The sequence below is a fragment of the Macaca thibetana genome, chromosome 7 (genome assembly GCF_024542745.1).
Source record: "Macaca thibetana thibetana isolate TM-01 chromosome 7, ASM2454274v1, whole genome shotgun sequence".
In the NCBI taxonomy this organism is placed as follows: Eukaryota; Metazoa; Chordata; class Mammalia; order Primates; family Cercopithecidae; genus Macaca; species Macaca thibetana.
Window position 1 is genome coordinate 54,821,636 of NC_065584.1, and position 12,502 is coordinate 54,834,137.

Genomic DNA, 12,502 nt, shown 5'->3' on the forward strand with positions numbered 1-12,502 from the left:
ATTGCTGAGCTGTTTTCAAAAAATTGTCTCATTTAATAGTCCCACCAGCCGCTTACGAGAGTTCAAGTTCCTCTTCACATCCTCACTGACACTGGGTAGTATGTCTTTTTAATGCTGGCCTCTCTGATGTGTGGATACCGCTATCTCACTGTGGTTTTAATTTGTATTTCCCTGATGGCTGATAATGTCAAGTATCTTTTCATGTGCTGCTTGGTCATATTTCTTTGATGAAGTGATTGTCCAGATCCTTAGTTCATTTGTCATCTTGAGTTGTTTGGGCTCTCTATATATTCAGAATACAAGTCTCTTGTCAGATATATGCACTGCAAATATGTTGTCCCATTATATGCTTGTCTTTTTGTTTTCTCAACAGTGTCTTTTAAAGAGTAGGTAGGTTGGTTTTTTTGGTTTTTAAATAAAGGGCAATTTTTTTGTGGTTCCTTTTTTGTGTGTGTCCTATCTAAGAAATCTTTGTCGTCTTATGCTTCTAGTTTCATTATTTTGGCTGTTGTGTTTAGATCAGTGGTCATTTAGAATTAATTTTCGCATATTGTTATAAGGGTTAATGGTCTTTAAAAATATACATATGAATCATTGTTCAGCACTTTGTTGAAAAGGTTTTTCCTTCGCCTTGAATTGCCTTGGTATCTTTGTCAAAAAATTCTGATCACCCATATGTAGGCCTGTTTTGGGGGCCCACTTCTGTTTCATTCATCTGTACGTCTTATCATAAAGCCAGTAAGTGCAGTATCTTGATTGATACAGCTTTATGATGTCTTAAAATCAGTTAGTGCAAGTCGTCCAATTTTGTTCTTTTTAAGAATGTCTTTGACTATTCTAGGATTGTTCTCATTTTCATATAAATTTTACAATCTGTCAATTTCTACAGAAAAGCAAATTGGAATTTTGACTGGCATCTCATTAAATCTTTAGCTTAATTTGAGGAGAATTGACTTCTTAACAAAATTGAGTCTTGCAATTTGTGAACATGGTGTGCAATATGTAATATTATATGCGTGTGTGTGTGTTTACTTGGGTCATTTTAAATTTCTTTTGTTATTTTCATTTAACCATTTTGCTTGTTATCAGACTCCTCAAATGAAAATAGATCAGAAACTTGCAGCCATTTCATACAGGGCAGAATATTTGAATCAATTAAAATTTGGGATTTGGGGCCGGGCACATTGGCTCATACCTGTAATCCCAGCACTTGAGAGGCCGAGGCAGGTGGATCACCTGAGGTCAGGAGTTCGAGACCAGCCTGATCAACACGGAGAATCCCCATCTCTACTAAAAATACAAAATTAGACAGGCATGGTGGCACATGCCTGTAATTCCAGCTACTCGGGAGGCTGAGGCAGGAGAATCACTTGAACCTGGGAGGCAGAGGTTGCCGTGAGCCGAGATCACTCCATTGCACTCCAGCCTGTGCAATGAGAGTGAAACTCATCTCAAAAAAAAATATTGGGGTTTGGTAATGATTTAAAAGTATCATGGCATTTACTTCATTTATCATGTGTACGTTATGAGTGAAGGACATATAAATCTCAATTTTTCTTCCAGTTTTAGATAAAAAATGAGTATATAAATAAGGACTTCTAATATTTTCTTTCTATACCCTAGTAGATTGTTATCTCCACTTTGAGGTCATTACATTTATTATATAGTTAGGAATTAAGAATGCTTTGGGTAGTTTACGTGTCATAATCAGTATTTTGCATGACATCAATGTCTGACACAACTCAGACATACAGAAGGAAGTTACAAATTCTTATCTTGAAACAGTAGATTTGCTAAGTGTAAAGTGTTTAAATTTTCCTTTGTTCTAGTAAAACAATCTATTTTTTTAACAGATATCAGACACCCCGAAGAACTTTCTCTCTTAAAGAAACCCAGAGATCCAACAAAGAAAAAAAAGAAGAAGCTAGATGACCAGTCTGAAGATGAGGCACTTGAATTAGAGGGGCCTCTTATCACTCCTGGATCAGGTAAGACTTTTACCAAGCAATGGGCTCAAAGTAAGAACTGTGGACTGTGTACCTTTGTCTTTCTGGTGGTAGGTAAATGGATCATGTAGGTCAGGAAGAGTGGTCAAATTAAAAAAACAAAAACTTCAATTAGCCAGGCATGGTGGCGCGTGCCTGTAGTCCCAGCTACTTCGGAGGCTAAGGCAGAAGAATTGCTTGAACCTGGGAGTCAGAGTTGCAGTGAGCCAAGATCATGCCACCGCACTCCAGCCTGGGCGACAGAGCGAGACTCCATCTCAAAAAAAAAACAAAAACTCTCCTTCAGCATTTTTCTCTGTCCTGAAATCGCTATCCAGTGTCGGTTTCTCTCATGTACAAATCGTCATGTCCAGTGTTAATAGTTGAATCAATAAAGAGCAAGCCCACTTCTCTTGTTCAGAGAGTCAAAAAGGAATAGTATCAGAATTGGACTCAGGCAGAAATTGGAAACTTTTTAGTATTTAGATCATGAAAACCACCACTATTTAATTAATGCATTATTCCTTAAAACCTTACTGAAGGTCGGGCGTGGTGATTCACGCCTGTAATCCCAGCACTTTGGGAAGCCGAGGCAGGCGGAGCACGAGGTCAGAGAGCGAGACCATCCTGGCTAACACGGTGAAACCCTGTCTCTGCTAAAAATACCAAAAAAAATTAGCCGGATGTGGTAGCACGCACCTGTAGTCCCATCTACTCGGGAGGGTGATGCAGGAGAATCACCTAAACCTGAGAGGTGGGGGTTGCAGTGAGCTTGAGATCATGCCACCGCACTCCAGCCTGAGCAGGAAGAGCAAAACTTCCATCTCAAAAAAAAAAAAAAAAAAAGCAGGCCGGGCACTGTGGCTCACACCTGTAATCCCAGCACTTTGGGAGGCCAGGGCGGGCAGATCACCTGAGGTCAGGTATTTGAGACCAGCCTGGCCAATGTGGTGAAGCCCCATCTTGAGTAAAAATACAGAAATTAGCCAGGCGTGATGGTGGACACCTGTAATCTCAGCTACTTGGGAGGCTGAGGCAGGAGAATTGCTTGAACCCAGGAGGCGGAAGTTAAAGTGAGCCAACCTGGGTGACAACTCCGTCTCAAAAAAAAAAAAAAAACACACACACACACACACACACACACACACAACAGCCTTCTCTCTGCTTTGCATATTCTGGTTTTCTGGCCTTCCTACCTTTTTTCCTTAAAGGTTTTGCTCCTTTGAGGAGCTTTCTTAGATTGCCTTTCATTACTTTTCCAATCTGAATTAGGAATCCTTCTGTCATAAGTCAGCAGACTTTTCTGGGTTTGGTATTGTTATCCTGTGTTCTTCCCTGCTAATGTGAGCTCACTGCATGAAGGGGCTGTCTCACCTTTTTGTCACCAGAATCTAACTCAGCATATGGCATTCAGCAGGCATGCTGGTAATATCTGTTGGGAAACTAGGTGGCTAATTAATTAGGTTATATTGTTCTTTAATTGTGGGCATATACCTGGACTGAACATTGTAGTTTCCCATGTTTCCATCAGCCACAATTTATAAATCCATTACTTAGGATGGGTCCCTTTAGCAAATATCTAAATTAATCTTACTAATTTAGTTCATTCTGGTTTTTTAAATTCTGAGATGATGATGATGATACTAGTAATGAAAGCAACACTTACAGAGCACTTACTGTGCAGTGCCCACTTTACCCATGGAAACCCATCTAATTTTCACTACAGCTCTTTGCAGTAGATTCTGTTAATACCCACATTTTGAGGATAAGGATAAGAAATTATGGCACAGTAAAAAGTCTTCTAAGGTCACAAATCTTGTAACTTTTCTGTATTTATGTACTGATTGCATTTTGAAAGATACAAAGAAATAAGACAATCCTTACTCTTAAGTAGTTTATAGGTTAGTGGAAAAACGGTTACTATACTTAAGGAGGTAATATGTAAATATTAAATGACTTTTATAGAAGATAATGTTTTCGAAATTCAGAAAACAGTTCCAAACAAAGTTTGTGAATTCAGCTTTTAAGTTCCAGTGGTCAGGTTTTTGATGGGAAAAGGCAGTCCAAGCAGAAAGAATGATCCTAAGAAAGAACATCCTTGCAAAAACGCAAGATGTGAATAAATGAGTTGAGCCAGTTTATGGGGGAGAGACCTCCCAGCTCCTTCAGGATAACATTGGAACATATTTAACAGCAGACGATGGAATTCAGGCTAGGGCATTGTAGAACCATTGGTTTCTGAATGTTTTACAAAATTATCAAATCATAATTGTAGAAAGAGTATCAAATTTACTTCCAGTCAGTAATTTGTACAGGAGGGAATGTGGGGAAGGGTTGCTGATACTGGTGGAAGCCTGTGGGTTGAGGAAGAGGTAAAAGAGAATAAAAGGGGCCGGTCGCAGTGGCTTACGCCTGTAATCCCAGCACTTTTGGAAGGCTGAGGTGGGTGGATCACGTGAGTTCAGGAGTTCAAGACCAGCCTGGCCAACATGGTGAAACCCCATCTCTACTAAATATACAAAATTAGCCAGGCATGGTGGCGGGTACCTATAATCCCAGCTACTCTGGAGGCTGAGGCAGGAGAATCGCTTGAACCCGGGAGGCAGAGGTTGCAGTGAGCCGAGATTGCGCCACTGCACTCCAGCCTGGGCTACAGAGCAAGAATCTGTCTCAAAAAAAAAAAAAAAAGAGAATAAAAGATTATGTCCATGTGATATTGTGACATAGTAAGAAATATATATAGTCATGTGCTACATAGTGATGTTTTGGTCAATAGCAGATCACATGTATGACGGTAGTCCCATAAGATTATAATACTGTCTTTTTTTTTTTTTTAGACGGAGTCTCTCTCTGTCGCCCAGGCCGGAGTGCAGTGGCGGTGACCTTGGCTCACTGCAACTTCCGCCTCCCGGGTTCAAGCGATTCTCCTGCCTCAGCCTCCTGAGTAGCTGGGATTACAGGCGTGCACCACCACACCTGGCTAATTTTTTGTGTTTTTAGTAGAGATGAGGTTTCACCATGTTGGTCAGGATGGTCTCGAACTCCTGACCTCGTGATCAGTCCACCCACCTCGGCCTCCCAAAGTGCTGGGATTACAGGTGTGAGCCACTGCGCCCGGTGTTTGTTTTGTTTTGTTTTGTTTTGTTTTTTGAGACGTAGTCTTACTCTGTCACCCAGGCTGGAGTGCAGTGGAACTATCTTGGCTCTCTGCAGCTGAAATACAGGCAATTCTCCTGCCTCTGCCTCCTAAGTAGCTGAGACTATAGGTGCACACCACCACACTCGGCTAACTTTTGTATTTTTAGTAGAGGGGTTTCACCATGTTGGCCAGACTGGTCTCGAACTCCTGGCCTCAAGTGATCTACCCGCCTTGGCCTCCCAAAGTGTTGGGATTACAGGCGTGAGCCACCGCACCTGGCCCTGTATTTTCACTCTACCTCTTCTATGTTTAGAGATGTGTAGATACACAGATACAGATACTTACCATTGTGTTACAGTTGCCTGCAGCATTCAGTACAGTAACATGCTGTACAGGTTTGTAGCCTGTGAGCAATAGACTGTGCCTTCCATATAGCCTGGGTGTGTAGTAGGCTATACCATCTGGGCCTGTATGAGTACACTCTATGATGTTCATACAACAGTGAAATCCCTTAACGACACATTTCGCAGAACTTATCCCTGTTGTTAGTAGACTCATGACTGTACTAACCTTTGTCATTGCATCATTGGGCTGTTCCTGTGCTGCCCAATTTTTGGCTAGCTTGTGCCCAAGAAGAGCATCCTTACCAATTCTTACCCTCCCCAATCTTAGGCTCCCTTGTTCTTTTTCACCCAGTTCCCTTTTCACCCAGACTGCAGCTGCTTTTATTTCTGCTCTGTGTACCATTCCTCAGTTCTTTCCTTTCAGATGCTTGACCTTTGGACAGCTTTGAATGTCCTAAGGGACATTTGTGGCCTCTTTATTTGTAAGAGATCCTTTTCAGAAAAAAAAAAATATATTTTTATTAAAACATTGCTATTACTGACAACCACATTTATTGAGCAACTTCTTGTCCAAAACACTACATGTAATATATTTAATCCACACAGTTAAATATATTAATTGAGTAATTCTGAAAAATCGGTAGCCTGAGAAGAGAAACCCAGAGTGGCTAAATCACTTGTCTGGAAGCTGATCCCTGGTAACTGGTAGAGCTGAGCTGTAAGCCCAGGCTCATCCCGCTTCCAAGCTAGAGCTTACACCATTGCACACCCGTCTCCTTCCCCCTTCTATCCCTCATGAGTACATACAGACCCATAATTTTAGCAAATATGTCAGTGGCCACGGATGCCACAATCTAGCTTTTATTTAATTTTTGTAGCCTTGTTTACCTTAAAGAAAAAAAAAGTTTAAATTCTCTAACAAATCTTTAATACTGTACTCTACATGAGTAGTGGCAATCTGAATCATCCCATATCAATAGAAGTGATAATGCTGAATGTTTCTATAAGTCTTAGAGTTAGAATTTGGAAAGCTAAGGAGGTTTTGTTGCCCAGAAACCATGGGTGAACACCAGTATGCATAGAAATTCTTGAGAGTATGCTGGTCCAGGAAGCAGGAAATCTTAAAATTTTTACATCATACAGAAATGGCTAGAAGCAAACCCTGTGACTGTGAAAAATAAAATTATCAGCTTAGATCTTACAAAACAAAACGACAAGAAGCTACTGGTAGAATTGGAAGCACTGGATAATTTTGTAATAGTTCCAGAACTTACTCATTTTTGCTTCTGTTCTCTTCAGCTTGGTGATAATGACAAAATGTAGGAAAGCTGATTAGTATATAACTTAAGCTAATGAATAATCATGATTGAGTTAGCATCAGTATTTTCAATGAATTCTTAAGCTGGGCTGCCTTGATTAAGACATAGTAATTTAGATTGAACAACCCACTAATACTTTTTCTTTTAGAAGTCACAGCTAGTATGAATACTAATCCATATTTTAAAAATACTTTTGTTTGGTAGTAAAGTGGGTTGCAAACCAAAATCACAAATAAGCCTTATGATTTGTTTTTCCTCTTGGCTGTCTCTGATTTTTAATGGTTGGAGAGTAGTGTATACTGTTGATATAAACAGAATAAATATATGAATTTATATTCTAGGAGAAAATTTAGCCACATAGAAATAAACATATATAATGTCAGGTTTTCCCTCCTCCATGGTCAACAATTTCAAAATAGTAAATAAGTTATAGGGGCTGGATGCGGTAGCCATGCCTATAATCCCAGCACTTTGGGAGGCCGAGGCGGGCAGATCACCTGAGGTCATTAGTTCAAGACGGGCCTGACCAACATGGAGAAACCCCGTCTCTACTAAAAACACAAAAACTTAGCCGGATGTGGTGGCGCATGCCTGTAATCCCAGCTACTCGGGAGGCTGTCTTGAACCCAGAAGGTGGAGGTTGCAGTGAGCCAAGATCGTGCCATGTCACTCCAGTCTGGGCAGCAAGAGCAAAACTCCATCTCAAAATAAAAAAAAAAAAAGTAAATAAGTTATAAGTATTATTGAATACATAATCTTTCACTTGATCGCCACAAAACAAAATACCAGCAGTTTTGGTGATGTCTTCATTTTACTTATGAGGAAATAATTCTACAAGGGTTAAGTAATTTTCCAAGGTCACAAAGCTAATAAGGAATAGAGCTAGAATTCACATCCAGGCTCCAGTGCTCATGCCTCTAACCATTAAGTAACACCATCTCTCCAATTCATTTTTTTTTTTTAAGAGACCCTGTGTTGCCCAGGCTGGTCATCAACTCCTGGCCTCGAGTGATCCTTTCACCTCAGCCTCCCAAAGTGCTAGATTATGGGCGTGAGCTACTATACCTGGCCATAATGTTTATTTTATGAATTATAATAGGAATGTTTGCTAAATTTTTTCTTTCTTTCTTTTTAAGGGACAGGGTCTTGCTATGTTGCCCAGGCTGGTCTCAGACTTCTGGGCTCAAGTGATCCTCCTCCCTCCGCCTCCCAAGTAACTGGGACTACAGGCGCATGCCAGCATGGCCAGCTAATTTTTGTATTTTTTGTAGAGATGGGGTTTTGCCATGTTTCCCAGGCTGGTCTCAAGCAATCCTCCTGCCTTGGTTTCTCAAAAGTGCTGGGATAGCTATTCAGGAGGATGAGACAGGAGAGTCAGTTGAACCCGGGAGGCGGAGCTTGCAGTGAGCCAAGATCGCACCATTGCACTCCAGCCTGGGCGACAGAACGAGACTCCATCTCAAAAAAAAAAAAAAAAAATGCTGGGATTACAGGTGTGACCACTGCACCTAGCCTCAAAACATTTTTTTAAAAACTATTCTTTTAAGTACAAAAGTATCACATGGTTATAGTAAATATTCAAATATTACATAATTATGTATTTTTTTTCTAACAAAAGTGGGACTGTGTTATACACACATTGTGTTTTCTTACTCAATGATACATGCTGATGGACCTCTTTTTTTTTTTTTTTTTTTTTTTTTTTGAGATGGAGTCTTGCTCTGTTGCCCAGGCTGGAGTGCAGTGGTGCGATCTCGGCTCACTGCAAGCTCCACCTCCTGGGTTCATGCCATTCTCCTGCCTCAGCCTCCCGAGTGGCTGGGACTACAGGCGCCCACTACCACACCCTGCTAATTTTTGTGATTTTAGTAGAGATGGGGTTTCACCTTGTTAGCCAAGATGGTCTTGATCTCCTGACCTCGTGATCCGCCCGCCTCGGCCTCCCAAAGTGCTGGGATTACAGGCGTGAGCTACCACACCTGGCTGGACCTCATATTTTTTAATTACAAAATTTATACATTAATACAGTCTCTTTTATCATAAACTCAAGTAATATAAACAATTTATTAAACTTAAGGTGAGTTCCTTTTAAACTTATTCCCTGGCTACTCCTTCTCAAGAGGGAGCCATTTCTTGATTACTACATATAACGAGATTGTAAGTTTGGAGTCCAGCTCAACAATACCCTGTGTGTTTATACACACATGCGGGTGTAAGATTTGCATATCTAGTCTTATTTTAATAACATAAATGAGATCCTAATATGTATTTAATGCTCTGCAATTTGATTTTTGGTGCTCAATGTTTTGGTGATTTGTGTCAAAGCAGAGAAGTCTCCGTAGTTCTTATAAATGACTTCAGTTTTACCTATGTAAAAACTGTATTTATCTGTTTTTCTACCTAGGTGGTATCTAGACCCTATCTCTAAAAAAATACCTGTATGTGTAGATACATATATATCTATATACTATATCACACACATTCTCTCTCTCTCTCTCCAGAAAGTTTCTGTGGTTTGTACTTCCATCAGCAGTATATGAAAATGCCTCGTTTCCTACATTCTGCTCAATATTGAAATGTTGTAAATCTGTATTTTGCCAGTTTGACAATAAGTAGTATCTCAGTTATTTTGCATTTCCCTGATAAATACTAGGATAGTTTAGTAATTTATATGTTTATTAGCCATTTCTATTCTATTTTCAAATGATAGATTTTTTGTTTAATTTATATTTTTGTTTTTACCGATATTAAAATTTTAATGTGTTACTTCCCTTTATATACTGGCATTTTGTTTGTGGCCTTTTTTAAAAAAAAAAAACCATATTGTTTTACATTTTTATGTGGTCTTATATCTGTTAGCCATTTACTTTATAGTTCTAGGTTTACTCTTGCTTGGGAAAATTTTCTCAAAATATAAAAATAATACCATAAAAATCCTTTTAATAAAATATGGTATAAGATAGGTATTTTGGTGAAAATTTTGTAAAATTTATTGCTTTAGTACTCTTTTTAAAAATATGTAATTTATAATCAGGTAAATTTTACTGTGTTAAAATATAGCAATATTTAGGAGTTTGATTATATCGGGTTTCAAATATGTACAGTAGGTGGACTCAGACTGTAGTGCTTTTTGAACTCTTTATTTCTCCTCCTCATAGTTTTTAAGTTCTCTTTCCATGTTGTTTAGTAAGCTCATATTTTGTTGCTAAATCTGCTACTTTATCTGAGTCTTTACTAGTTTTCTGCCTCAGATGTATTTTAAACCAGGCATTCAGGAAAACAACTTAGTTGGGATTCTCTCTGAACCGCGACTGAGGAATTTAAAATACCCATACCCTCTGACCCAGCAGTGCTGCTAGAATTGGGAAATAACTACACAAATGTTTATCGAAGCATTGGTTTGCAATAATGACACTAGTAACAGAATTTTTTTTTTTTTTTTTTGAGACAAAGTCTCGCCCTGTAACCCAGGCTGGAGTGCAGTGGCGTGATCTCAGCTCACTGCAACCTCCGTCTCCTGGGTTCAAGCGATTCTCCTGCCTCAGCCTCCCAAGTAGCTGCGACTATAGGTATGCACCACCACACCCAGCTTATTTTTTATATTTTTAGTAGAGACAGAGTTTCACCTTGTTGGCCAGGCTGGTCTTGAACTCCTGACCTCAGGTGATCCGCCCGCCTCAACCTCCCAAAGTGCTGGGATTTACAGGCGTGAGCCACCTTAATAGTAACAGAATTGGGAATGGCTTACATACGTTATAGTACATGGAGGCAGTGTGTAGCCCTACGGGCAGACTGGCTGGGTTGGTTGGTTGGTTGGTTGGTTGGTTGGTTGGTTTTGAGACAGAGTTTCACTCTTGTCACCCAGGCTGGAGTGCAATGGTGCAATCTCTTATTGCAACCTCTGCCTCCCGAGTTCAAGCGATTCTCCTGCCTCAGCCTCCCAAGTAGCTGGTATTACAGGCATGCCGCCACCGCGCCTGGCTAATTTTTTTTTTTTTTTTTTTAGTAGAGGCGGGGCTTCACCACGTTGGCCAGGCTGGTCTCAAACTCCTGACATCAGGCAATCCGCCCATCTCAGCCTCCCAAAGTGCTGGGATTACAGGCTTGAGCCACCGCGCCTGCCCAGACCGGCTGATTTATAGCTTGGCTGCACCCTACTTGCTCTTGACCTTGAACAAGTTATTTAACCGTGCTTTGCCTCAGTTTCCTCCTCTGAAGTGAAAATAATAGAGTTGTTGTGAACACTAAGTGAGTTATTATCACATAGTGCCTACAGAACAAATAAGAACAATGAAGTGATTAAGTATGAATTGAAGAAGATACAAACTGTAGGAAGTTGAAAGGGAGATTTGGGTGGGTGGCTGATTCTATTAAATGTGTGACTGTATTTGTTCCTTCTTGAATTGCTATAAGGAAATACCTGAGACTTGGTAACTTAGAAGAAAAGAGGTTTAATTGGCTCACAGTTCTGCAGGCTGTCCAGGAAGCATAGTGGCATCAGTTCCTGGGGAGGCCTCAGGAAACTTACAATTACAGTGGAAGGCAGAGGAAGAGCCAGCCCTTCACGTGGCTGGAGCAGGAGGTAGGGGTGGGAGGGGGGAGGTGCCACGTACTTTTAAACAACCAGATCTCATGAGAAGTCACTCACTATACAGTACCAAGGGGGGATGGTGCAAAACCATTATGAGAACTCCACCCCTGTGAGCCAGTCACCTCCCACCAGGCCTCTCCTCCAACATTGGGGATTACAATTAGACATGCGATTTGGGCAGGGAAACAGATCCAAACCATTATCAGTGATTTAGGGGGAGTATCTTTTCTGTATTAGAAACTTTATAAAGCAAATTGTCCATTCTAACTTGACTCAGTTTTGGATAGGAATTATAAGCACACCAGGTGCACATTTTCAGTATTCTGACATTCTTTGTAACAGATTTATTTAACAGATCTTTGAAATAAACAAGACTTTGCCTAGAAGTTAATGTTTTTTCACACTTTATCTACATGCGCACACTCTGTAGCAGAAATACCCTTTGCCCAGCTGAGTTGGAGTAATGTGTTGAACCCATTTATAAGTGTGGGGTGCCCAATTAATCCTTTCAAAAGGTGTCACACAATTTTAATTTTGAAAAATACCTGTCTAGTTTAAGAATCTAGCTTTTAAAGCCCCAGGACTAACGATCCCGGTGTTCTTCAAATGCTGATAAAGAATTCACAGCTTTGCTTTGTGTTTTAGGATTAACAGTGTTCGGATTTTAGAGGGTTTTTTGTTGTTGTTTTTTGAGATAAGAGTCTTTCTTTGTTGCCTAGGCTGGAATGCATTGGCTCAATCTTGGCTCACTGCAGCCCTCGCCTCCCGAATAGCATGCACCACCACTCCTGGCTAATTTTCCTATTTTCACCATGTTGGCCAGGCTGGTCTCGAACTCCTGACCTCAAGTGATTCACCCGCCTCGGCCTCCCAAGGTGCTGAGATTACAGGCGTGAGCCACCACACCCGGCCTGGATTTTACAAGTGTTTTTAGTACTAACATTGGAAGAACACATGTCAGGGACATCAAATCAAATATCCTGTGTCTAGCAAGAGATTACATATTTTCAGTAAACACTTTTTTTTTTTTTAACTTTGCCTTTGCTTCCTAGACTAGGTCATGACAGCTACAAAAATCTCTAGCATTAGCACCACTTTTTCACAGGTAGTGTTTCTATCATTGC

General features: G+C 40.3%; 1 protein-coding gene across 6 annotated transcripts in view; it reads left to right on the forward strand.

Annotated features, from left to right (window-relative positions):
- The window catches only part of FERMT2 (FERM domain containing kindlin 2), a 94,325-nt gene that overhangs the window by 55,545 nt on the left and 26,278 nt on the right, over nt 1-12,502 (forward strand). For all 6 annotated transcript variants that reach the window (XM_050796889.1, XM_050796890.1, XM_050796892.1 and 3 more), the window contains exon 4: nt 1,854-1,988. In XM_050796889.1, coding sequence (XP_050652846.1) covers nt 1,854-1,988 — 135 coding nt within the window. The remainder of the gene's footprint in view (nt 1-1,853; nt 1,989-12,502) is intronic.